The sequence below is a fragment of the Apteryx mantelli genome, chromosome 2 (genome assembly GCF_036417845.1).
Source record: "Apteryx mantelli isolate bAptMan1 chromosome 2, bAptMan1.hap1, whole genome shotgun sequence".
NCBI lineage: Eukaryota > Metazoa > Chordata > Aves > Apterygiformes > Apterygidae > Apteryx > Apteryx mantelli.
The window spans coordinates 52458407-52485907 of NC_089979.1; the positions used below are offsets into that span (position 1 = coordinate 52458407).

Below are 27501 nucleotides of genomic sequence, written 5' to 3' on the forward strand. Positions count from 1 at the left end.
CGTGCAGGTAACAGGAATAAAAATGAGATAAAAATCCTTTCTGCTAAAGCTTCAGTGTTCTGTTCCTTTCCTCTGTGCTCTGGTGCTGTCCATGGCATAGTTGACATTTCCAATGTAGGTGACCACTGATGAGGAAAAACTACAGAAATGGTCTTTATATAATAGCACATCCTGCAGTTTATTCAGAACGAGAAGTTTCTGTTTTCATATGTATTTATAGACTAGCGAATAAAATTAATGAAATTTTCTCCTGAACTTTGAATGCAGGTTTTATGTGTTACCTTTATTTCTAAACATTGAAAATAACATTGATAATTTCTTCATAACAAAAAATGAACACTAAAAAAGGAAAGAAAAGGAAATGCAGTTCCTTCAGGTATTTTAGAAATACTATTGAAAACTTGTAATATTTTTTCTTATTCTTAGGAAAAGAATAATTTAGAGATAGATTTGAACTACAAACTCAAATCATTACAAGACCGGTTAGAACAGGAGATAAATGAACACAAAGTGACTAAAGCTCGGTTAACTGACAAACATCAATCAATAGAGGAGGCAAAATCAGTTGCCATGTGTGGTGAGTGTTTCTTGAAAGTTTCAGATTCTGATATAAATACATAGTTAATGTTTATTAATTATTATATTATCTTAAAATGTATTCTTTTAATGTACGACTCTTATACAACATTTTAATCCCTAACATAAAGAAAATGCACATCAAAATTATAAAACATAATGAAAGTTACATTTTTAATGATTTTCACTAAGTAACATGATACATACACAATAAAAAATCACATTGTTTCCTAACATTTTGAATAGTTATTGCAATTGCAATAACTAAACCTGTCTTGGTTTCTAAAATTCTATTGAATCTTTTAAGCTCTGGTGAATGCTAAATAGAATTGAAAGTGTGTGTTACCAAGACAGATGTCTTGGATCATGTTCCTTCCTGTGTAACTGCATTAAAAATAGTGGTGGTGTTAGGCACTGTACATATAGAGTAGTCTGAAATCAGTAGAGAACCTGAGGGGGCACGACAGTGATTATCTGAAGCAGTGAAATTTCTTCTGTAGATAGATACCCATGAATCAAAGATGTTCCGTGATATCTCAGTTGAATAAACTGAGTTTTCTTTGTGGAGGTCATCGGTACTTGCACATGTAGTTAGTTTGTAGTTTTTCACAAAGCTAATGTGAATTGTTGCACTTCTTTTCTTTCCCTCTATTATCCATTCATGGAAATCAGGCTTTGCCTATAATACTTCATAATGATTATTTCAGGAATGTGTATCTTTTTTCCACTATTTATCTTTCAGTTGTCATGATAGTATTTCAGTATTTTGAATTCAGATTGGAATTAATAGTTCTGTTTAAGTGCTTGTTGCAACAATACCAGAAAGTTTTTGCTTAGTAATCAATTCATCTGGCAGTAGAAAAACCTAAATAGCTGAACAAAAGTGTCTGGAAAGTATTAGGGTATTTAAGACTGTGTTTAGGAAGACATTCTTGTAGATGCTTCATTTTCTTTCTTTTTTTTTGTAATTCTTATTTAGAAATGGAAAAAAAAGTAAAGGAAGAAAGGGCAGCAAGAGAAAAGGCAGAAAATCAAATAGTTCAGGCTGAAAAACAGTGTTCCATGCTGGACTTTGACCTGAAGCAATCTCAGCAGAAACTGGAACACCTTCTTGAGCAGAAGGAGAGACTGGAAGATGAAGTAAGCAAAATGTTCATCATTGACAATTTTCTGTATAAAGAAAATAAGAAATGATAGTTGCATTGAAAATTAGAAAGTTAAATTCACATACATTGAAATCTGTGTATTATATACTTCTCAGTATAACTGAAGACAGTAGTTGGCCTAAATGGTGTAAGGTAATTTCCATTTGTTACTTAGCTTTTGGATGCCTTAGATATTTCAGCTCTTAATTTAATACACATTAATCCATTTTTTTGTGTTTCATTTTCCTTTTTTTTTAAAGGAAAAACTTGCTTGTGAATTTGACTGAATAGTGTGATTGGTTTGGATGGTTTGCAGTTCTGAATTTGCATTCTCCAGAAGAGCATTTGTTCAAAGAAAAGCAATTTGATTATTGTGTGTGAAAACTAGATATCAATACTAAGAGTTTCATCCCCACTTCTTTTATGCAACACTTGGAAGGAAAGTGGTAACACCTTTCTTATGAGTCATAACTTCTGTAAATCAGTTTTTATATAGCTGGTAGGCTGCAGTGTTTTCTAGGGTAAGAATTTTTTAAGATCTGAAATCCATAGAGTTTTTCATGACCTTCCAGCAGGCAACTTAGATTTCTTCTGCTGTTGCCTGTAAGAGCACAGTTAATGGAGGCAGCCAACAGCAGTTCATGGAGAAGGGTGCAAAGAAGGGCCTGTTAACACTTCTCAGACCAGCAAATGCATCTTCAGCTATGGTGGTAACGGGCCACAGGGTATGTTCCCCAACAGCTGTGGCCTCAAGCACGCAGGAGCACCATGGGGAAGCAGCCTGTGTTGGTAGGAGGCTCCCTACTGCGGGGAATGGAGGCTCCCATCTGCCAAACTAACCTGCCATCTAGGGAGTCTTGCTGCTTGCCAGGGACTTGCATACAGGATGTTGTGGAGAGGCCGCTGAGGCTTGTATGGCCCTTGGACTATTACCTCCTGCTGCTCTTCCATGTGGGCGCCAGCGATACTGCCAGGGAGACCTGGAAAGTATCAAGCATGACTCCATGGCTCTGGGGATAATAGTCAAGTGCATGGGGGATCAGGTGGTGTTTCCCTTGATCCTGCTGGTGAGGAGGAAGGGCCTAAGGAGGATCAAATGGATCCTGTGGGTCAACCAGTTGGTTGGGCAGCTGGTGTTGGTGACAGGGTTTTGGTTTCTGTGATCATGGGACCCTCTTCAAAGACCAGAAGCTGCTTGGGAGAGATGGGATCCACCTGACAAAGTAGGGCAAAAGCATCTTTGCCAACAGGCTGGCTAACCTGATAAGAAGGACTTTAAACTAGGAATGACAGGGAAGGGAGAGAATAACCAACAGTCAAGGAAGGAAGTAGTGGACAGGGTTGGCAACCAAAGGGTTTGGGGTGATGTAAACAGAAGGGAGCTCTTAATCAACAAAATGGTGCTAAAGTGGAATTGCCCAAAGCATATGCCTGTAAATAAGGAAGTGTCTATGGGATAACATTGATGGATTAGTTCTTATGCCCTAGAGAAGTCAGCATGCTGGGGTGCCTCTCCGAAGTGCCTGTACAGTAATGCATACAGCATGGGAACCAAACAGGAGGAATGAGAAGTCTGCATTCAGTTACAGGACTACAATCTCATTGGGATCATGGAGACGTGGTAGGATAGCTCACAGGACTGGAGTGCTGCGATGGCTGCATACAGGTTCTTTGGAAAGGACAGGCCAGGAAGGTGAGGAGGGAGAGTTGCCCTTTATGTGAAAGAGCAACTGGAATGCATGGAACTCTGCCAGGGGATGGGTGAGGGGCCAGCTGAGAGCTAATGGGTCAGGATTAGTGGGCGGCCCAACATGGGTGACATTGTAGTGGCTGTCTGCTATAAACTGTCTGATCAGGAAGAAGTAATAGACAAGGCCTTCTTCACAGAATTGGAAAAAGCTTCATGTTCACAGGCCCTGGTCCTTGTGGGAAACTTTAACCACCCCAATATCTGCTGGAAGGACAACCCAGCAGAGCACAAGCAATCCAAGAAGTTTCTGGAGAGCACTAATGACTGTTTCCTAGTACTGGTGATCAAGGAGTCAGTGTGGAGAGGCTCTTTGTTTGATGTCATACTTACAGACAAGGAAGTGCTGGTTAGATATTTAAAAGTTGGGGACAGCCTTGGCTCAAGCGAGCACAAGATGGTGGAGTTCATGATCCTGCAAGGAGGAAGCAGGGCAAAAAGCAGGATCACAATCCTGGACTTCGGGAGAGCAGACTTTGGCCTATTCAGGGTCCTGGAAGAATCCCATGGGGTACGGCCTTAAGGGAAGAGAGGGGTCAAGAGAGCTGGCTGATATGCAAGGATCATCTCCTCTAGGCTCAAAAATGGTCCATCCCAACAAGCAGGAAATCAAGCAAAGGCAGCAGGAGACCTGCCTGTATGAACAAGTAGCTTCTGACTCAAGTCGAAGATAAAAAGGAAGCATACAAGAGGTAGAAGCAGGGCAGGTGACCCATGAGAAATATAGAGATACCATATAAGCATGCAGTTATGGGGTTATGCAGGGTGGGGTTAGGAGGGCTAAAGTGCACCTGAAGTTGATAATGGCAAGACCCATGAAAGACAACAAGAAAAGCTTCTCTAAGTACATAAGCAGTGAAAAGAAGACTAGGGAAAATGTGGGCCAGCTACTAAATGGGACAGGGGCCCTGGTGACAAAGGACACAGAAAAGGCAGAGGTGCTGAATGCCTTCTTTGCCTCAGTCCTTACTAGTAAGACTGGCTTTCAGGCATCCCAAGCCCCTGAGACTAGAGGGATGGTCTGGAGCAATGAAGACTTACCCTTGGTGGAGAAGGTTCAAGTCAGGGAACACTTAAACCAACTGGACACACACAAGTCTGTGGGCTCTGATGGGATGCACCCATGTGTGCTGAGGGAGCTGGCCAATGTTACTGTGAAGCCACTCTTGATTATCTTTGAAAGGTCATGGCAGTTGGTAGAGGTTCCTGAGGACTGGGAGAGAGCAAATGTCACCCCTGTCTAACAAGAGCAAGGAGAATCTGGTGAACTACAGGCCAGTCAGCCTCCCCTTAATTCCTGGGAAGGTAATGGAGCAACTAATCCTGGATAGTATATCTAGCCACATGAAAGACAGGAATGTGATCAGGAGTAGTCAGTGTGGATTTACAAAGGGGAAATAATGTTTAACCAACCTGATAGCCTTCTGTGATGAGAAGACTGGCTTGGTGAGTAAGGAGAGAGCAGTGGATATTGTTTACTCTGACTTTAGTAAGGTTTTTGACACTGTCTCCCACAATATTCTTGTAGATAAGCTGATGGAATATGGGCTAGATAAGGAGCGAGTGAGGTGAATTGAAAACTGGCTGAACTGCCGGGCTCAGAAGGTTGTGATCAGCAGCACGACGTCCAGCTGGAGGTCGGCCACTAATAGTGTCCCCCAGGGGTCAATAATGGGGCCAATACTGTTTAACATCTTAATGACCTGGATGATGAGACTGAATGCACCCTCAGCAAGTTTTCAGATGATACGAAACTGGGAGGAGTAGTTGATACACCAGAGGGTTGTGCTACCATTCGGAGGGACCTTGACAGGCTGGAGAATTGGGCTGACAGAAACCTCATGAAGTTCAGCAAAGGGAAATGCAAAGTCCTGCACCTGGAAAGGAATAACCCCATGCACCAGTACATGCTAGGAGCTGACCTGCTTGAGAGCAGCTTTGCAGAGAAGGCCCTTGGAATTCTAGTGGGCAACAAGTTGAACATGGGCTACCAATGCACCCACGAGGCAAAGAAGGCCAACTGTATCCTGGGCTGCATTAAGAAGAGCGTTGCCAGCAGGTCAAGGAAGGTGACCCGTCCCCTCTACTCAGCACTGGTGACACCACATCTGCAATGCTGTGTCCAGTGCTGGGCTCCCCAGTACAAGAAAGGCGTGGATTTACTGGAGCAAGTCCAGTGAAGGCCCACAGAGATGATTATGGGCTTGGAGCATTTCTCGTACAGGGAGAGGCTAAGAGAGCTGGGACTGTTTAGCCTGGAGAAGAGAAGGCTCAATGGGGAATCTTATCAATGTTTATAAATATCTGATGAGAGGGTGTAAAGAGGACAGGGCTGTATTCTTCTCAGTGGCGCCCAGTGACAGGACGAGAAGCAGTGGGCACAAAATCACAACAAATTCCACTTGAACGTAAACACTGGGTGTGTTTATGTGTGAGGGGTGTTGTCGCAGAGGATTGATGCACTTCACTCATAAGAGGGAAGCACCACTATGTTTATTGCAATAAGACAGCGACTTAACAAAGTTCTGTCATAAATAAGAATGATTTAACGAGGTTCAATTGGCAAGGTTCACTCAGTTATTTATTGCATGGAGGATAGGGTCAGAGGCACACACAATGGAGACCCTCTCGTTGAGTCACGAGGTTCAAAAAGGACCCCCTTGCTTTCTAAACTCCTTCTGAGAGGAGCCTAGGTGTTGCTGGATCCAGTCTTAGTCCCAGACTTGGTCAATGGTTCATGTCTAAAGGAGTGTGTGTGAAGGGGACCCTCCCATTGAGTCACGAGGTTCGGACTGGACCCCCTTGCTTTCCAAACTCCTCCTCAGAGGAGGCTGGGTGTGTCTGGATCCGATCCTAGTCCCAGACTTAGTCAACAGTTTATGTCTAAGGCATTATGTGCACAATCAGAGATATAACTTAGCAAAGTTTCAGCATGCTATTAATCACTTACTGAGGATCTGTCGTGGGTGAGGAATCTCTCAACCTCGAGGAGTAATCCCGAGAGGCATCCCTGCTCAAGGGGAGGTTCTTCAGTGCAGCCCACTGCCGTGCAGAATTGCTCAATGGGCTCTGGGCTGCCCCCTATTTATGGGGGGGGAGATGATTGACTCACAGTCATATTTGCATGCTAGACGGGTCTTAGTTGGCGCATGCTCAATTAGCCCCTGCCTACGTGCTGTTTACAGGGAGGCCAGGTTGAGGGGGAGAGAGCACATTTGGGGAGGGAAGGAGCACACCATCACAGGTGTGAGGGTGGTTTGGCCAGAGAGGTTGTGGAGACTCCTTCCTTGGAGATATTCAAAACACGACTGGACATAGTCCTGGGCAACCAGCTGAAGCTGACCCTGCTTGAGCAAGAGGGATGGATCAGATGATCTCTAGAGGTCCCTACCAACCCCAACTGTTCTGTGATTCTGGGAAGATAAGATAGGTAAAATAAGGTTGGGACTTTGAAATAAGAGACTAAATACAGGGAAGCTTTGTCATCATGCACCATCATCTCAGTACATTCTGTTAAGGGCAGCATCTTTTGATGAGATTATTATACTGAAGTATTTGAAGATTTAGGAATGTTTTTATGTATTGCACAATGTGTAACATTTAGACACTAATGTTTGATATAAAATAATCCATATATGAAACACTTCCAACCACACACCACAGGTTATTCAGCAAACTTTCCTAAACTGAAATCATTTTTCAATTAGGTAAAAAATCTGTCCCTTCAACTAGAGCAAGAGACCAGTAAGCGAATAATGGCACAGAATGAATTAAAGGCGCAAGCTTTTGTAGCAGATAACTTGAAGGGTTCTGAGAAGCAGCTGAAACAGGAAATCAACACATTGTTGGAAGCAAAGAGATTACTGGAATTTGAGTTGGCTCAACTTGCGAAGTAAGTAAAAATCTGAAGTAAAATAGAAAAAGTTACTTAATTATGCATGTAATTTTTTGTCTGTTGCTATTCTTCACAAAAAAGTTCTCTGGTGCAGAGGCATTTTTTCCTAAAATAAAAGTATATTTTTAGCGGCATATTATGATTTCTATATGCAGCCTTCAATGTTGGAATATTTTTGCTATGAGCTACCATATGGAACATTTCTTAGCTCATGATTCTGTGTCAAGGCATATACACCACTTAATCTGAGGTTTGACTTCTTTTATGGATCAGTTGTGATCTACTTATTAAATCATTTGGGACTTGTAGTGTTACTGAACTTCATGGATGTTGATAACTTTTTTTTTTTTTTCTTTAACTACCTGGTCCTTTTTCTTAACTGAAGACAGCATTGTTCATTATTTGGGCTTCTATCGCACCTTCCTTCAGCTGAAAATAGGTCTCAACACTTCTTCTTTTAGAGTGCTGCTTTTCTTCTACCTTTCATACTAGAAAGGCCAATAAATTCAGACAGAATTTTAGAAGAAAGTAAATTCTTAGTCTTCATGAAATAGGATGTGTGCAAATAAAAAATGTTGATAGGATGTTGATATGTTCTGGATGGAAACAGCTTGTCCTTGTCATTTGCTAATAGGTGACTTTTTACATGTTTTTCTTTTTTATTCCTTTGAAGACAGTACAGGGGAAATGAAGGTCAGATGCGTGAGCTTCAGGATCAGCTTGAAGCTGAGCAGTATTTTTCGGTAAGACTCACAAAGAATTATGCAGCAGCTGTTACAGTTTGACATGGTATCATTGAACAGTGAATGTTTTGACATATTTGCATTTGAAAAATGTAAATAACAGTAACTTGGCATAAATCAGCAACTCACAAAATCCTTCTAACAGAAACAAGGAACAAAAAATTAGAGAACATTAGTACGTTGTTACAGACAGTCTATCTGGTATATTGCCTTTTAGTTGTTTGATTGTCAAAGTCTTATGTATTATATTATGATGAATAACTCAATTATTTGAATTATTCAACAGAGTAATTTCTATCTCAAGGTTGTAAAGAGGCATTTTTCTGACATAATTGCAAACTTTAGAGAGAGAGTTTGAAATTTTTCTGCAGTATATTCCATACTATTGATCTGCAGTAAGTATATTTAAGAACTGTACATTCAGCAGCATTCTGCCTCCTTCTAGAAAGATACTTTCTCTGTACCCAAGTCCCTGAAGACCACAGAGGAGCCTTATTCTGTATCCCATGTAGAGGAAATGTGTATTCCATGGATTTAGTTTGATCTGTTGTGTTTCTGTGAATAGAAACAATAGCCTAAGATGCTCTGTAATGCCTGAACTTTAAATACATTTGTGAATATGCATAGATTGTAGACATTTCAGTTTGGGAAGTATGTTTTTTATTTCAGCTCCTCCTTGGAGATGCAATAAAAAAATTATTTTTTTTATTATACTCCATGTCACTGTAATTTTATCATATGCATTACAGATTTTTGTGCATATCTCATAAACAAACTGCTAATAAGATCCAGAATATCATGTTTCATCCTGAATTTTCTATGTTTTCACAAGAGTGTGATTTAAACAAGACACATTCATAATCTACCCTGAATATTTAGCAAAAGTACTTCAGCATGGAAGATTAAGTTTTAATTTATTGAATTACCAATATTGTTAATAACAATATTATTATAGTGATTAGAAACACAAATCATTCATATAGATCAGACCTCTGTTGAATCAATTACTAAGACAAAGTCAATCCCTACCCAAAAAACTTGCAGTCTAGAGAAAAGATGTATGGATACAAACAGAATACAGTAGATGGAAGCATGGGTCAGTATTAGGCTTTAGCCTGACTAACATTTTGCAACAGTGATGCCTCAGGAGGATGCAGGTTTGTCCTCTTGTGTCCAAGAGACCTGCCCGGTTGTGCCCCAGTGTCTTCCTTTCCTTTTGTCAGCAGGTGTGTTTGTACAACTGTGTAGAGAACCAGACTAGAGAATTGAAATCTAACCTGGTTATATCAGTTCCCTACATGAGGGAGACTGGAAAGGAGCATCTAGGACAGGCAGGAAGGAGGCAATTCCATTGAAGGCAGTACTGACGTATGTTAGTTTGACATGTTCAAACCGACCAGAACCAAAATCATGGAGAATTTTAGTATGGATTTTTAATAATGATTTTTATGCTTTCTCTTACAGACACTTTACAAAACTCAGGTTAAGGAACTGAAAGAAGAAATTGATGAAAAAAATAAAGAAACTCAAAGAAAAATGCAGGAATTGCAAAATGAAAGGTGTGCCCACTTTATTTTTCAAGTAGAAATATGTGTGACCACATTGTGTGGTCTCACTCATGAAGATTTTGAATTGGCTTTAAAAATTAAAAAAAAAAAATTCTTTGAAATTTAAAATTTTTTTTAAATCCTTCAGAAAAAGACAGGTCTCAGAAGTATTCCGTAACGCTTTGTAAGATGGCAAATAGTTAGAATGTTACCTGTCCTGACTTATAGAACCAAATATAGTTATTCATATTTGCTTGGACTAGATTTGTAATGTTTGAAAGAGGAATGATGAATTCTGAGAATTTAGCAGGTTGTAAAATTTTGAAAAACTATTCCAGTTGGTGGTAGTTGTCATTTTGATTGTAAAACAACTTTATTTGATTATATTATCTTGATAATTATTACATATATTTTTAGAGCCAATAAAATAATTTGAGGAAAAGAAACATAATTTAAAAAATCTAATTTTATTATAATCTTAATTACAACCAAACCTATTATGTTAATCCAACACTTTGTTGTGAGTGACATATTATTTTCAAAGTTAACAAATAAGGAAGGATGTTGTTTAAGCTTGTTTTTAAAATTTACTAATACAATTTATTTAATATATTTTTGTTCTGAAGAAGGTGACTTTAGCATTATGAATGACACAGAATTAAATTTCCCTTTTCTAAAACATAGGTCTCTTGTTACACAAAAATGCATCAGTATTGCACAGCGATCTCAAGGGAGAAAATTATGCACAGAATACATCGTACTTTTTGGTGGGGTGAGAAAGGGAGAAGGACAAGGTGTTATGCTCATAAGTATGATGTAAGCAGAAAATACCTGTTCACTCAGTGGTGGCAGGAGTAGTGGGTATCGAGCTTAAAAGATGGGGAAAGGAAGGAGAGACTTCCTTCAGTCCAGTTGCTTTTTTTCCTCTCTTCTTTTCCCACTCTCACTTATTTTTAAGAGATTCCTTTTATTCCCTCCCTGTTTACCACAACTTTGTGTTCATTATAAACATCTTGTCACCTACATACAAATATGTGAACTGTAGCACACTCTGAGTAGGCTTTGGCAATTACCTGTTTATAGTAAAGGCCTATATTTATTACAATCATATCAAATCAGTGTATTCCATGGTAATATGTATTTCATTGCATGGTTAAGGCATGTTTTTATTTTGTGGTGCAGGAAGGACTGCTGTCATGTATTGCCGTTTCTACTTTCCTTCCCATGCTGTGGGCTGTGTCACATGTTGCTGGGTACATCTGACTATGCTATGTTGACTGCCCTGCTTTATATGGATTTCTTTGCAGACAAATATAAATGAGCTCTGCCTGTACTCCAAGCAAGTGCAAGAAAGCTTGGCGTGTATGCTGAACTGATTAGTAGTTGTATAATTATCTTAACTGCACCTAAGTTAATGCCCCCTCCCTCTCAGACTGTAGACAGAATTTGCAGCTGCCTTTCTGCAAAAGATTGTGCAGATGTAGAACCGCTGCATGGTTTCAGAAGCTCTATGAAATTTCCATCATTGCCCAAATAGTCTGGAGCACGCATCTTCATGAGCATTAATCATATGTGAAGAAGTAGCAGGTAGCGATAGGATTTAGTATATTTTGATGGCCCACACTGCATACTATTTTCTTTTATTTTTTTATTCCTCAAAGGCAGGAGGATTTATGACACCTGGTTTCCTAAGGGTTAGTGTTTCATGGTTGATTGAAATTTTAATTGAATTACAGTAAGCTTGCTGCTGTAGCTTGTGCTTCGTAGACCTCAGAAGATCATAACAGAGCGTGCTGTTGTACAGACTTTCACTGGGAAGAGCTTCACCTACAGTTTATGCTTAATTATGCCCTAGAGAATGTTTGGGGGAAGGGAAACCTTGAATGAGGAGAGGATTCTCTGGGGTCTCATTAGAAACAAACTAGAATTTTTCATGATTAGGTCATTTATGTCAGTGATTTCACATGCAGATTCTCTGATATCTACTGACGGCTGATTTTGCACCAGTGAGTGCATTAGTAAAGTCTCTGGCCTCTACCTGTTTCACAAAATATTCAAACATACAATATCTTTGGGATCTCTACTCTTCTGTCAAATATGGTAGAAGATGGGCTGTGTGCCGGAAGGTTATTGGGAGGCTTTTCTCTTAGCGTATGTACATAAATGTACGGAGTGTAGTCTTGTAAATCTTGTTTTCATAGGAAACGAAGATAATGACAATTCACTGAATGATGTAATCTGGGTTTGTTCATTCTCCATGAAAATTTTAAATGTTTGTATAGGAAAACATAAAATCTGAATATCCTTTTAACAGAGAAACACTCACTACCCAGTTGGATCTAGCTGAAACCAAAGCTGAGTCGGAACAGTTGGCACGTGCACTCCTTGAAGAACAGTATTTTGAACTGAGTCAGGAAAGCAAAAAAGCAGCATCAAGACATAGACAAGAAATGACTGATAAGGAGAGCATCATAAGAAGGGTAAGTTATTCTGCTATAATTAGTATCTATAGATATCCTCCAGCTGGAAACAGAAACTTGTCTTTTTTTCTAATTTGTAAAGTCTTCTTGTGGACATAAGTGATGACTATTCAAGTATCTGAGTTGTGGACTCAGTTGAGTGCTTAAACATTTCAATCCCATCATTTGAACTCCTAAAGAAATACAGACTTGATGAGAATCAGAGCTGAGGCCAGACTGAAAGTCAAACCAGTGTTTGTAATTCAGTTAATCAGCTCTTTCCAGTTATTTCTTGTCATTGCCCAATAGCTTTTTAAAATATTTGTAAATTTGTGTAGCTGTGTATTAGATAGTCTTATTGCAAAATCATTTAATCTTAATAAGAAAAAAAAAACTTGAAAGTCTTGCTGTCCCTCCTTCTCACACCCCCACCCCTTCCCCCCTCCTGGTAAGCTATCAAAAAACAAACACAGTTTTTGAAGATCCTGTATAGGATAGCTGTTGAGTATTGGTATCATGTTTATAAATATATCTCAACCAAAAGGTTTCAAACAACAAGCTACATGTAGCGTTGTTCTTTTACCATTACTGTTTTTCCCATTTAGCATCATCTATGCAGATGCTGTGAAGAATCCTGGGGATGTCGCTCAAAGCTGCTCAAAGTTTTTTTGTTAGTAGTATTGTATATACTATATCTCTGTGTTGAAATGGTGGAAGTAACCTTTGTTACACCAGTAGTGTGTACATGTTTCCTCTTATAAGCTTAAACTCTCCAGAATGCCACAATTTCTTAAGAAACTTTCCGATAGCTCTGTACGCAATCATTTCTGTAGGCTTCAATCAAAACTTTCATGGATGCAATTGTGTCTGGTTTTAATATGTATCTGTAGAGTAGCTAGCAAAGGGATCCTGACTGTGTCTTCTGGCAGCTAACATATTCAAAACATAATGGCTTTCCTTTACAGATTTTTTTTTTCCTTTTTAACAAACCTATGTACATATTCATGTATGTACACTTCAACTCAAACCAAATCTGGTTTTCGTTTTATGCAAATTTATACCTGTTTTTCATCATATATGACAGTTACTCAGCAGTAGATTCCATGGTCTGAAAATAATGCTAATGAATGAAGAAGAGTCTGAATGCAGGAGTTCTGTCATCTATCTAACTGCTTTTTTTTCTGGACGCGGTGGATGTGGCCTCTAGGTATCACATCTTCCAAAGTGACACAAAATTAATTGAGAACTGTCACGCTCAGTCACTGACAATCTACCTAATTTTGCTTAAGTTGTGCTTGTAGTTATTTCCTGAATTTTGGGAAAGTGTTGTCAGTTCTGCAAAGATCATTTTAAAAAAAATCTTTGTGGAGCAGCTGTATTTTGAGCATCCTGGTGAAGCAATGACAGCTTAGAAGTAAAGTACCATTTTTTTTAATTCTAAAAGATAAGTGTATTATCTTGCATATAATCTAAGGATGACTTTCTTTGTAAAAAGCTATTATAGATTTAAGGTTATTTAAAATAATAGTATTACAAATATTTTTAGAATGTACAGCAAGCTCATTTTAAAGTGTATTTGTTTTCATTTAGCTGGAAGAAACTAATAACACGTTAACCAAAGATGTTGATTTAATAACAAAGGAAAATTCAGAGATCAGTGAAAAAATAAAGAAACAAGAGGAAGGTATGTCATGTTTGGAGTTTTAAATCATCTATTATGAAGCATAATTTAAGTTTATGTGGAAAAACAGAAGTGGGAAATGTGAAAACGCATTGCTGGATGTCTTTCATAGTATTCTGGATGAAATGGTTTGATAGAAAATATCATCAGTCATTGCTTTTTTTTATATTGAAAATGTATCTTCCCTGCAAATTGCCACTCTTTCTACTTCATTGCTTCCATTTCCATGTTCTACCTTCATTGCTGAAAACATTTAAAACCTCAGCTCTAGCAGGCAGAAAGACTGAGTGAGCCAGCGGCTTTGAGTAGTTCTTAGTTTCTGGAGTTTGTTGCTTTAGGTATTTGGAAGTTATTCATTGATTGTCTGGAATTTCGGTGGAGGAGTGCTTATAATTGAAATGCACAGTTTTGGCAACTTTGGGGACAAATCAGGAGACTGGAGGTGTGATAGAAAGAGCTGTGGAGCTGAGTAACTGGCATGGGGGGTGGGTGGGGAACGTAACAAAACCGTTTCTTATTTAAAGAAAGCCTTTTGCCTTTATGCCTGACTTGAGAATCTGTACTGAAAGCAAGTCCAGTCATATCACTCTTATTCTGTGTGGCTACTCACTCAAACATTTTTGGTACTGCAGAAACTCTTTTGGTAGTGCAAACTCCAAGGAAATGGGGACAACAAATTTAGTCATCATTAGGAAACAAAAATATAGCTATTGTCTTTAGTATTTCATTTTGGTGCCTTTCTAAGATATCCTCCTGGTCATTTTCTGTCATTGCAGTAGTATTACAGCAGTAACCTTTATCATTGCAAACTGTATTTTGCATGTTAAATGACAAAGCAGGAATATGGAAAAAAAAAACCTGTGCAATTGTAGAAGTGATTAAGCTTAGAAATATTTATTTTGCCATAAAATGTCTTAGAAAGTTGAAAATTATTTTAACAGAATACAAAATGAAAAAAGAAGAGGAAATCAATAATATTAGAATGCATTATGAGAAGAGCATCAACACTGAAAGAACTCTGAAGACACAGGTATAACTATACAGTTTAATAAATGAGTTATTAATTTACAAATCAGATATTTCCATTTTATTGTTTTTTGTGTAACTAGCTCTTAGTGCTTGTGAGATGAATTTATGTTAATCATGATCCGTAGTATGCATTTTGGTATTACCTCTAACATGAGTAAGGGCTGTTTACATTGGTGAAATTTTGCAGGGGTTACAGGTATGATTTGCTCTACTGAATACATTTCTGTAGTTATATTTTGGGAGATCTAAAGTTTGTAAAGCTATTGATGGAGGTGATTGGGAAAGCTGGAAATTGGGGATGTTCTTTTTCAGCTCTCTGATCTGTACTTTCTCCATTTGAAATGGATGTCAGTTTGATAGATTCAGAAACTATGAGGTACGGATATTTAGTGTATTTGTGTTGACATATTTTTAGTTTTGGGCTCACTTGTGATATTTTACTGAAATACAAATTAAACTTTCCCATTCTGTTTTAACAACAACAACAACAACAACAACAAATATATATATATATATTTTTTGATCTAATACTCAAACTAGAGGAACTTGGGAATTTTGTGTAAAACTTGCTTGTATATAACATCCTGTAAGAGACTGAGAAGCTAAAAGAGTTAATGTCTCAAACACTCGGCAGAGGAAGAAAGGAATGTCACAGTGCTGCCGAGATAAGGTGCAGCTAGAAGGAGGATCTTGTGAAGGCAAGATGGCGCTTTTATGGGGCCAACTTCCTTATCTTGGGTAACTCTCTCAAAACAAGTCTGAGTCAGCATTGCACCTGCGTCTCTGACGGGAGGGGGGAATCAAAGTCCCTGGAACCCCCCCCAACCCCCTGTCAGAGAAGGTTCGAGAACAACAGACTGCACATGTGAGGTAATTAGCATATGAGACGGACTAGTGTATAAATAGCGCAACTCAGAGACGCCTCCACCTGCCAGCCAAAAATGCCAGACTGGAGACCTCGCTGGAACCCAGGGTGGTGATCTGGATCTTTCCTTTGCCTTTTTCTGTCTTTCTTTCTTTCTCTCTCTTCCTTGTATGTTACGGGCCATCCAGGCCTTTATAAGGTTCAAAGTTTAACTAGCTACTGCCATAAATAAAACTCTTCAATCGATCGTTTGGTGTCATGTCACCTTAATTTAGCCCAAGGGTATTCTGAACATTGGCTGTCGCAGAGTGGGTTGTCCAGAAGAGCCCTCTTGGGATGCGACACATCCTTACTGAGTTCCCTTTTTCTCTTTCCCAACAGGCTGTCAACAAACTGGCTGAGATCATGAATCGGAAAGATTTTAAAATAGACAGAAAGAAAGCTAACATGCAAGATTTGAGGAAGAAGGAGAAGGAAAACCGAAAGCTACAATTAGAGCTTAATCAAGAAAAAGACAAATTTAATCAGATGGTAGTGAAATACCAAAAGGAGCTCAATGAAATGCAAGCGGTAAATCATTCTTTGTTTTTGTCATAGTGTGGAAACCTCTCCACAGGAAAAGATGTACTAGGCCACAGAATTTTAGTGAAGCAGATAGCTTGACAAGTGTGCAACTGTGCTTGTTATCATTTATCGTTCGTTTCCCCTTTTGAAATTCTTAACTGTAGAAGTTATTGATACTTTATGAAGACTAAAAAAGTGAATGTTGTAGCATATTATATATATAGTTTGTTTCACTGCTAGATGATCTGCTTTTCCAAAAAAATCATAATTTAATAAATTATTCAGACTATTTTATACTTCAGTGCATTGCTACATCTTTGATATTTAACTATTTTCTAGGAAGGTAGGAGCACTTCTATTAATAATGCTATCAAATGTATCTAGAGATAGGTTGGAAAAAAACATAGTAATGAGTTTTGTTTTTATGAAAATTTTAAAATACTGTACTTTGCACCCATATTTTTGGTATCATGATAATTGTGCATGCATATATAAATACAGCAACTAGCAGAAGAATCTACATACAGGAATGAGCTACAGATGCAGCTGGATAGTAAAGACAGTGACATAGAACAACTACGAAGGAAAATTTTGGACCTGCAGCAAGGAATGGATTCTACCAGTGTTGCAAGTCTCCAGTCAGATGAAACAGATGGAAATCTTTCAGGTAAGAGAAAAGCGCATTTGGACTACTTGTTTTTGTGTATGCACATAGTTTTGGAATGTATGGTCCATTATTTCTGTCTTTCAAACAATTTGCTGCCTTTTAAAAATACCTTCTGGCTATCTCTTTCTGTTTCGCATCTCGACCCTGTCATGTTTATTTAAAAAAAATTCATGTCTTAGCTTCTTATAGTTAGGTCTTAATTTCTTCTCACGTCATTTCTTTGACTGCATGGCTTGATATTATCATAATTTTTTCTCCATTTTTGTAGAAAGAATCTTTACATTTGTCACTGCTGCTGTTTGGTTATAGTGAATACAGTGTGCTATAGATCAGAGAACTCAGCATTTCTACCAATGTCATGACTGTATCTTATATCTTGAATACAAAATTGCCTTGATCGTGTTCGTTCTTATTCATAGTCATGTAACACCTTTTGACAAGTGGCAGGAATTGCCTATGTGAAAAATAGTATCAGAAATTTCCATAATGCATTTATAGCTGTATGGTACTCTGATTCAGCAGATGAAAATAAGGATAAATAACACAGTGTTGCTAGCTGTTCCCATGTAGTTCCAGCTTCCAGCATCATGTTTTGAGACATGATATTACAATTGATAATGATTTCTTTTTTGCAGTGTTTGAAGTTTTACTAGTTTTACTTACGTGGTCTATTTCTGTATCTCCAGATACAAGAAGCCTTTTTCCTTTTGACACAGTTTGTTCAGTAAAACCCTCAGGCTATTATCAACTTGTGAAGTAAATGTCTGCTTTAGAATAGATATTTAGATTTTGGTTTAGAAACATCTTTTTGGCCAAACTTCCACTGAAACTCAGTATTGGGGATTCTTGCAGCTATTAGATCTGTGAAGTCATACTTCTTAACTGTCACCTACTAGGAACTCTCTGGTATTTATAAGCTGAAAGTACTTTTCAGGAGTTTTTCCTCTTAGATATTAATTTTCAATTTATTCCATATAATATGGGGTCAAAAAATCAGAGATCTTACTTGTTAAGATTTTTGGTTTCTTTTTCTCCTCAAATTACTATTTGGAATCAAGCCTTATGTTTGATGAAGAAGGCTACAGTTTCTAATGTGTTATTGAAAATTTTTGAACTCCTAGTACTGGAAAGCTTGACTTGTTCTACAACAAAACAGACTAGATTTAGTCTACATAGAAAGAGTAGTCTTAAACTTCCTTGCTTTCGTCCTCAGTATTTTTCGGCATAATGGCTGTTTAAAGTGGGGGGAAAAAAAAAAAAACCAAACCACAGAAAAAAAAACCTTGCCTCTGTCTGGTAGCATCTTCACTATTTTCTTCTTAAGGTAGTTGTATGTCAGAATGACCCTGTTGTCTCTTAGATCTTGGAAAATTTGTAGGAGTATGCTTTTTCTTTGTCTGTCTCATAATGTATGTTATTTTTGGTTTTCCCTTTGGAGACAAATGTGCAAAATCAGGCTTCTGGTTGTAGGACCTGCCACTTCAATTTTGGGTCAGAAATTCTTATATGATTTTTTCAGGTCAGCTATAACTTTTCCACTGTTAATTAGAACATGACGATTATCGGAAGGCCTTCTTATGGTCTTTCCCTTCCTCTCTTATACTTATGACCCCTCTGACTTTTTCTTTCTTTTACCAGCATTTCATTTTTCTTTTCTTCTTTTTTGCCCTTTTCTGTACAAACACCTCTTGCTAGGGAGTTGTGCTGCTGGTGTTACTATGTCATACAGGTAGGGCCGCCTTCTTCAGATTATTAGGGCTTCTCATGTCCATTGCTTGGCAGTAGATTTTTGGATTAAGTCCCTACATGCATTTTTTTTGAGTGAGGCCCTGTGTTGATCAGCATCTGAATAAGAAGCAATTTAGCTAATTAAAAGAGATTAAGTGGCATTAATAGAGGCAAATTTCACACAGTAGACAGAGGAAAGTAGAGGTTGTACAGAAGGAGGGCCACAGCATTATGAGCAAGAAAAGAAAGCCAGTCTTCAAAGAAGAAACACCCAATGGCACAGGAAGAGGAAATTATCCAGCACAGGTATTTTTCTGCAGTTCAAATCATTCTTCAAAACAGAAGAAGGCAGACCACAGCAATTCGTTTGGTACAACTAAGTAATACAAAGTTGTTTGTCTTCAACTGTGTGCCAGGTTCCCATTGCTTTTGTAGCACTGCCATAGTTTTTTTCAGATGTTTTTTGAGGTGTTTTGGTTGGTGATTTTTTTTGGCAAAGAACCCACACATAGATATTCCTTCTGAGCACCTTGGGTAGCCTCTTGATCAGAGATGCATCTGAGTCAGTAGGAATCCCTGGCTGATGCATCTGTTCCTAAGACAAAGACATTCTGTAAAAATATTTAAGTCAGACTGTAGATTATTAAATAAGTAATTATAGTATGATTTATTCAGTTTCTTGTTCTCTAGATCACACTAAAAATATCACCAGGTAAAAACAAAAAACCAAAATAATGTAAACATGTATAAAACAACGACTCCTTGGTCTCAGTTGTGGAGGATGGGCAGTCCCTAGTTTAATTGAGGACAAACTTGGTATGAAACCGTGCACTGGTAATATTGGCAGAATTCCAAAGAGACTCCTGGCTCTCAGGCATGCCAGAGAGGTTCAGACTATGTCATAGTCCCTTTTCAAATTGGTGAGCTTACGGTACCAAGCACCAGAGAGGCTACAAGGGTAGAATTCATAATTCAGAGGAAGAGAATCTAGTGAACCTTTGGGGTCAGCAGACTTTGCATTTGCCTTCTAATGATATATTAAAAGAATTCCTAATACTGAGAAAAAATTAAAAAATACTTTTATGTATTTGCTGGCAGGTGCAGAGAAATCAAATGATAACACGCTTTACAGCTACACCTCACTTGGAGGTGGTTTTGTGTTTCACTGAGCTAAAGACCTCTTCAAGTTCCCCAGCTAATTCACACTGCTCCCAAGGTTGGGATTGGATCATTTAGATGAGCGCTGTTCTCAGGCTGTGTATCTTCCAGATAGGATCATGACTCAGAGGAAGGTTTCTTTCATATTTACTTTTAGGCATTTTCTGTAATTCTCACTGCTAATAATTGATTCAGCTGAGACACCAGCTCACGTTTCAATTGATGTCTCCAGTGATAATAGAATCCTTGCTAAACAGCTTAAGTATTTGCTATTTAATGATGTCTTTGGAATACCTCTTCCTTCTGGCTGGACGCAGCAAGTCTTAATACTTACATGACTGCAAATAGAATTATTTTCAGAAAACAATACATAATCATGAACTTAAGGGTTTTTTTCCTAATAAGAAGTAGGGCACTTGACCATGCCCTTAGAAGGAAAAAATAATTTCAGTTCACTGGCAAGATAATTTAAACAATTGAGCTGTACTAACGGTTTAACTACAGCACATAGTATCATGTTAAATAATATTTTACAGAAAGTTAAGATAGAACAATAAATGTGGATCATTTAGGACAACAGTTTTTTGGAATATGGGGCACATGTATGACTTACTGAAATGACTGCATGGAAGCTGTCACCTGAATATGCCTCAGAGCAAGGTCCAGTGATCCTTAGTGAGGTCTGTGTCAAAATATCAGAAGACAATCAGGGGAAGGAAATCAGTCAAATGGGAAAGATGGATGGGAAGGAATTATCAAGGAAATATCACCAGGTTTTTGGTTGCTGTGGGAAGAATCTGAAGAGTAAGAGTTCTGAGCATTATAAAGATAGGCTGTACTACTCATGACAGCTTCAGTATTATTCAGCTCCAAAATAACAACAACAAAAAATCTCAGAATTAGCACTATCATGCTTGTGTGCTTTTATCAAAGACGTAGATTGTTAGGACTCATGTTTATCATGCCAAATCATGAGGAATCATGGCCACAGGAATATTAGTCACAAAGATGCTTAGAACGTAAATCCATACTTTAATATTTATACAGAGATAACCTCAACATGTACAGACTTCACAGAAGGCTTTGTTCATAGCCTATTTGTGTCTAATTAGTCATCAGATGTTTTTGAGTCCTCTCTTGGCTTTTCTACATTGGGAATACAAAATACCAATTTTGGGATTCTTTCCAAAATACAACAAAGTTGTCAGGCAATAGTTTTGAGCCTATTTTTAAAGACAAAGATTAAAGTTTTTTTTTCTTTTTTTAAGTCTAGATAGCTCATGTTTTCTTAATTTCTTAATCGGAGCACTCATAAATATTATTTTCCTGGATCAAATATTTGTGAAATGTCCAGATGAGCATTTGCAGTTATGTTAGCTAACTCTGTTAAGGGAAATAAATGCACTATAAATATCAGTCAAGACAAACCTTTGTGGCAAGGCTGGAATGAAAGGGCTCATCCACCCTCTCAAGAGCACGTTTGGTTCCAGAGGAATGTTAGCTCTGTTGAAAAGGAGTACATTCAGAAACTATTATTTTCAACTGCAAGATACTATTCACAGCTCAGAAATCTCTCATTCAAATAGAATTTGCTTGCTAAAATAGATTTGTAGTAGGCAGAAAAGAATGTCAACTAATTCATTTTGAATAGCTAATCCACTTTCTACTTTCTTTGCAATTATTTTCAGAACATGCTGAAATAGAAGTGAACTTAGCAAAATACTCTAACACTGGCCTTATAAGCAGAACAATACCTGAGGCACCTTTTAAAATGTGTTGTTATTGGATCTCTCCAGATTTTCGTATGCTGCATTTTTTCCAGATGTGTACTTTTTCTTTCCGTTAAATCACATTAGTCCACACTAGGTTCTTTAGTGTCAGTTAATCACTTTACTTTGCAATTGAGGATTTCAGCTGTAGAATATTTCTAAAATTTCTAAAAATGCAATAACTTCCTCTTGATTTAAAATTAAGCATCAAGGAACAAATATTCAAAATAGGATAAATATTAGCCATGATGCCAACAGACATCAAGGAAATGCGTTGCCTTTTTCAAAGCTGCTGAATGTCAAGAGCTGTGGGGGAAAAGTAAAAAATTCCTGCTATCCCTCCCTCTTTAAATACTTAAGCAGCTACAAGAGGCAGAGAAATATGGAATTTTCCACATATATTTCTTAATGGAGAGAGTCCTACGCACATGTTCTTTGCCTATCTAAATCTCAGTGGTTCAGTGGTCCTCCTTTCTTCAAAGTATTTTGAGGAGTTTCTGTAGTGTGTGGAGAAATGTTAGAATAGAACTCTATTTAAAGTGTAGTCTACTTTTAAATACCATATGCTGTAAGGCTGATGTGGGAAAGTGGGTTGGTTTTTTTTTTCATGGCTAATTTGAATGCTTTGTAGGACATCAGGCTGTCAGTCCCATTGTAATTTTAAATACCAGAGTATATGGGCAATATCTGTTACATGTTACTTGGATATATTCTCAGAGCTTGCTGGGCTGAACCTCACATAGAATTATCCCTTACAGTAGTTCTTTTTCACGTAAGCATTTGTGAAGAATGTTTTAGTATATTTTTTATTTGATGTTCCTAAAGTATTCAGGGCTATCAGTTTTTAAGGTTATTGTAATGAATGCATGTGTTATACAGCTATATTTCTGTACTCTGACACACTTTTTTAACAAATCAAATTTTTATGATCATTTTAAATTGTTTTCACAAAATTTTCTTCAACTGTGAGGTAAGTTTATAATTATGAAGTAAAGTTTTGATTGCAAAATTATGAGCTTTCTTACCATGTCATTTTAGATTAATGGTATCAAGATAGATTCTCACTGCTGTTACCCGGCTTCCTAACTTTAAAAATATCTACCAAGAAATATAAATAAATTAACAATATCAATTAGCTGGAGGACTTTTTTTCTCTGTGATTCATATTAGGCATCAGATGGTTAAGTTTTTTGTGGCACTTTGTATCATTCATTGTTATTTCAGTAGTTATGTGGTAGGAAAATGTTATTACAAAACTCACTGGAAAATTATTCACTGAAAATTGAATAAAATGTTTGTCTCTTATTCTTTATATCTAGTTGATTCTTCCTGCATTCCTTATTTATTTATCTTCTATGCTTATCTTCTGTGAGTAACAGGACACCTGTATAGTTTTGCTTGCTCTCTTGTGCGCTTTTTTCTTTTTTTTTTCCCTTGGATAATGTGGGTCTGGTTTGTTTCACTTGCTGCCTCTTCCTGCTGAATATTTTCATATACCCCCTCTGAATGTCAAATGATGTTTATGCTGAAAATCTCTTAATCATCCTCCATTTAAGCTGTAACACATTTTCAAAGCAAAGTCTTTTCTGCCTGGCTCTTTGCGAACTATTTATGTACAGTGTTAGACGTTGGCATCAAGGAAAACAGCTTCACTTTATTCAGCAGTAACTGTATAATAAAGTGTTAGCTTGTGATGAAGCATGAAATAAATGCTTATATCTTCATTTTATTTAGCTGTGCTTTTTATTCTGCTTTGCTGACCTGTTAGGTAATTGCCTATTGCCGCATGTAGTACATTTTCCTTTCTAGTAATAGTTTGTCTTCTGTCATTCTGCTTTATTATTATATGTTTAAAATTATTTAATACACTTTTTTTTAAAAAACAGAATCAAGACTTGAAGGTTGGCTTTCAATACCAAACAAAGGAAATATAAAGCGGCATGGCTGGAAGAAACAGGTACAAGTGGATTTTTTTCTTTCCCTCCCTTGAACAGTTCTTTAGGCAGATGGTGATGACAGTATTAGCTTTACAGCTTACATTTAAGAAACAGACAAAACAATTGTATTTAGTATGTATATATTACTTTATTGAAGGAAAAAGATACCAAGAAAATTCAAGTTCAGTTTGCAATCAGGAGTAATAACATTGTGTAGATTTATGAAAGGTGGGTGAGGAAATGCTTCACAGTTGCTGCCTTGGATTCATTAATAAAACCCCTTTCTCCTTTGAGTAAGCAGTACCTTTATATTTCTGTTACTGAGGAATAAGCTATTTGTGCAACTTGGCCAACAGAAAATCCCGAGTAGTGAACACCACACAAAAATGTTCTGAAGGGCATAGAAGAGTCCATCACATAGTCCTTTCTGACTGATGGTCTGCAGAGTGGGAAGCACAGGTGGTTTCTTCAGGTTTTTTACTTGATACTGCAAATATTTTTTTTACAATTATGGTTATTAAAGTTGCTTTTGGGGTTAGCAGACAGAACACTTCTGGCCTCATAAAAATGCAGAACAGTTCACCATGAAGGTTTAGTCTGCCATAAAGAGAACAGTTTATGAAATGTCTTCCAAGGGACTCTTAGTGAGAATGCTGCTATGATTTTGGTACATCACAACGGATGTTGTTGATATTGCTAGAACCCCCTTTGTATCCCAAATGGAGATGATAAAAAATATCCTTCAAATACCACTCTAGAACCAGAACTTCTCTCAGAACAATTTTTTGTATTGTCATAACAGGAGTGATATTGAGGCTGTTGTAAGCCTTATCCCTAACTTTTCTCTTGAAAGGTTAAATTTTTCTTTCACCAAAACTTATATATGTGATGACTGAATTCCATCTCAGTCAGAATTTGCATTTGTTAGTATTCTTCCTAAAGCCTTACCCTTATCTTGAAAGGCAGAGGCGCATACTTCAAAGGGGAAGAGGGCATTAGCTTTCTGTTGAAGTAGATCAAAGGAATACGAGCACAAACTCATTTTTCTTCAGTGGGCATAATTACAAGAGGCTCATGTCATTACAACTTAGCCTCTGCTCATGTTGATCAGGCTTTGTATTAAAGAATGATGCTACACCAGCCATAATCCCTGACTGAGGGACTCGAAGTCCTTTGAGTCAGAGGCAAAAAACACCTCCTGTGGCTTGTTCAGATACATTTCAGTAATTGAGACATGCACAGCTGTAGCATGCAGCTTGTTCAGCACATTCAAAACATTATTCTGCATACCTGTTAATGTAACTTTCGAGTTCAGTTTGTGAGGTCAGACTTAAAGTCCCTGCATAAGGAGGAGGTTCAGCCTGCTCTTGTGGGAACAGTAAACACCATTTACCTGAATCGTTGGTATCGGTATTGTGCAGAAGCCCATTCAGTTATCTGCCAGTAACTGGAATTCAAGATGGACTCTGTATTCACTTTCTTCTTTCCCTTCCCCTTCCTTCTGGGTTGTATTACACCTGGATCTGGAACTGAATACAGACAGAACAGTCTGTATTTTTTTAATTCCTCTGTAATACCTCATACCTTTTAATACTTTGTTTCCAAAACATCTGAAACCTTAGTGAGGGAGCTGCCAGAGCTGTCACTGAGCTCCTGCTTAGGGACAGTTTGAGCCAAGACATTGGACTGGCAGCTCCCAGGGAAAAGAAACAAGCAGCAAATTCTGTAGGCCTGAACTCACTGGGAAGTTTAGGTTAGAGGTGTTTGAGCTTGACTGGCCTATGGGTTACAATGCTGAACAGTTTTTTCTGAGCAGCTTGCTTTGTTTTTCCTGTCATACGAACACATGCTTGTAATTCTGTGTGACTGTAAGCAGTGTTGGAAGGGTGTCTGTGTGGTTTAGGTGGAGGACAACTTCATTGGGCTTCTTTTTTGTTTTGTTTTGTTTTGTTTTCTTATTTTGGGTTCTAGGCACACTCACTACTTGGGAACTCTCTTGAAAATGGGGCCTGTAGTCCAGTGTCCTGGCTCTGGTACTCACAGTGCCTTCCCAGTAGCTCTTTGCATATTCCCCAGAATCCCATGCATTCTGGAGTACTCCACTTTTTCAGTGGCGTGAGATAGATATTATTATGCAGATTTTGAGCAAGGTTTTTTAAAACACTTAGGCAGGAAAATCTTATTGGCACATCACCTAATATTTCTGTTCGTTAACGTCTTTACCACTCTGGAAAATACTGTGTGGTTTGACATTTACAGTGACATGTAAGAGGAGAATGTCCATCTGTTTCCTCCTCTTCTGCAAACCCTTCCTTTACTGTCTCAGTGTATTTCTTGATTTGGAACATATACCAGACTATGCCATATTCTCTCTTACTGCCAGTATGATTTTGCTCTGTATTTTTCCAGTACATTACATAGGAAGTGTAGGAAATAGATTCTCCCAGCTCCAGCTAACTATTTTAGACTACCAGTTGTTTGGCACAAAGTACTAGCAAGTCCTGCGAGCCTCTAGACTAGAGGAGATGTTTACAACCTAATCACCAAGTGATGGATTCTGCACTCCAGGAGTTGCTTAGTGATGCAGTGATTTTCATAGCAACATTAAGTAGCATCTGAACTTGGCGAGTTGCCTGTATAGATAGATAGACTTCAAGAATCATCACAAGCATTTCTGAGTGCTACAGTGACAATACCTTAGTAGTTTTTGATCATTGCAGCTGTAGCATTATACAACTGTCAGTAGTATGGCTGTCTGGATGATAATTTAAAAATCTCCTGCTACTGGTTAAAAAAACCTTAATTTATTCAGACTTTTTATGTGCATATGGGAGCAGAGTGTAATAAATATTGCTTTTTAAAATGCAATTTTAACTTGTTTTTACCCTTTCTTTTCCCAGTATGTTGTGGTGAGCAGTAAAAAGATACTATTTTATAATGATGAAAAGGACAAGGACCAGTCTAATCCATCCATGGTACTAGACATAGAGTAAGTAAAGTTACTGTTAGTTTGAGATGCAAATCAGCAAAAGAGCTTTGTGTGTAAAATGACTGATAAAAGATCTGGAAGCTTGGAATAAAAATTCCACAAGTAATTTTGAATTTCCCTTAGTATTTCAGGATCCAGGAATTATGTTATTTCTGTTACCTTTAAGAGAAGATCCTACTTGTTTCTTTGTCCTACTATTGCTGAAAGCTAAAGAGAAAAAACTAAACACAAAGTAGTGTGGCACTGTGCTATTAACTAGTCTGAATTTATGGAAGTGAAGAGCCTTGTTATCACAGAGAAGGATGGGAGACAGTGGAACATACATATTATGCTGCCTCTTTTTATGATTGTGTTCCCTTTTATCTGTACTGGCTAGTTATACGGGTAGGTGAGAAGCCATGGCTGTCGCCCTGACACTGCCCGTAATGACTGGTTTGTCCAGTTGCTTTAATAGAGCTATCCTGATGCTTTCCAAAACAAGACATGATAGACATGGGGCATGGTGAAGTCAGAGACAGGTTCTCTGATTACAGAGAGCAGCTCGTGCCTTTTTTTCATTGGCTGTCTGAGCAAGGATCAGGGTTGATCAAGCCCGAAGTGTTTCCAACTTTACCAGGTGGTAACTGTTTATTTAGAGTGAAAAAATAAATGAATTGTAATTGCTACACATTGATTATACAGGAGAAAAAAATGCATCGAATATCACTAAAGCCCATTGCTATTATATGACTGAGTGTGTGTTTGTACAGCTGACCAGTATTATGGGACCTCATAGAGTAATAACTGAAAAATGGTTTTAAAATTAATGAATATGTCTATCGGTGACTAACCAATACAGTGCTGTGGATGGAATCTCAAACTCAGAAAGTGCTTAAGCTGCCAATTGCTGTTAACAAGGAAAAGAATCATTCTCTTTTTGAGCTGTTTCTTATACTCTTTTCATAAACATCTCTTAAAGATAACTGTTGAAAATAGGTTGTTGGGCTATGTGGACTTAAGGTC

At 37.7% G+C, this 27501-nt stretch overlaps 1 protein-coding gene across 1 annotated transcript in view; it reads left to right on the forward strand.

Annotated features, from left to right (window-relative positions):
* The window catches only part of ROCK1 (Rho associated coiled-coil containing protein kinase 1), a 93035-nt gene that overhangs the window by 56908 nt on the left and 8626 nt on the right, over positions 1-27501 (forward strand). The window contains exons 18-29 of the mRNA XM_013942995.2: positions 427-577; positions 1556-1716; positions 7176-7360; positions 8037-8106; positions 9571-9665; positions 11968-12133; positions 13703-13796; positions 14735-14823; positions 16069-16257; positions 16753-16918; positions 23460-23530; positions 26411-26499. Of these exons, the coding sequence (XP_013798449.2) occupies positions 427-577; positions 1556-1716; positions 7176-7360; positions 8037-8106; positions 9571-9665; positions 11968-12133; positions 13703-13796; positions 14735-14823; positions 16069-16257; positions 16753-16918; positions 23460-23530; positions 26411-26499 (1526 nt within the window). The remainder of the gene's footprint in view (positions 1-426; positions 578-1555; positions 1717-7175; positions 7361-8036; positions 8107-9570; positions 9666-11967; positions 12134-13702; positions 13797-14734; positions 14824-16068; positions 16258-16752; positions 16919-23459; positions 23531-26410; positions 26500-27501) is intronic.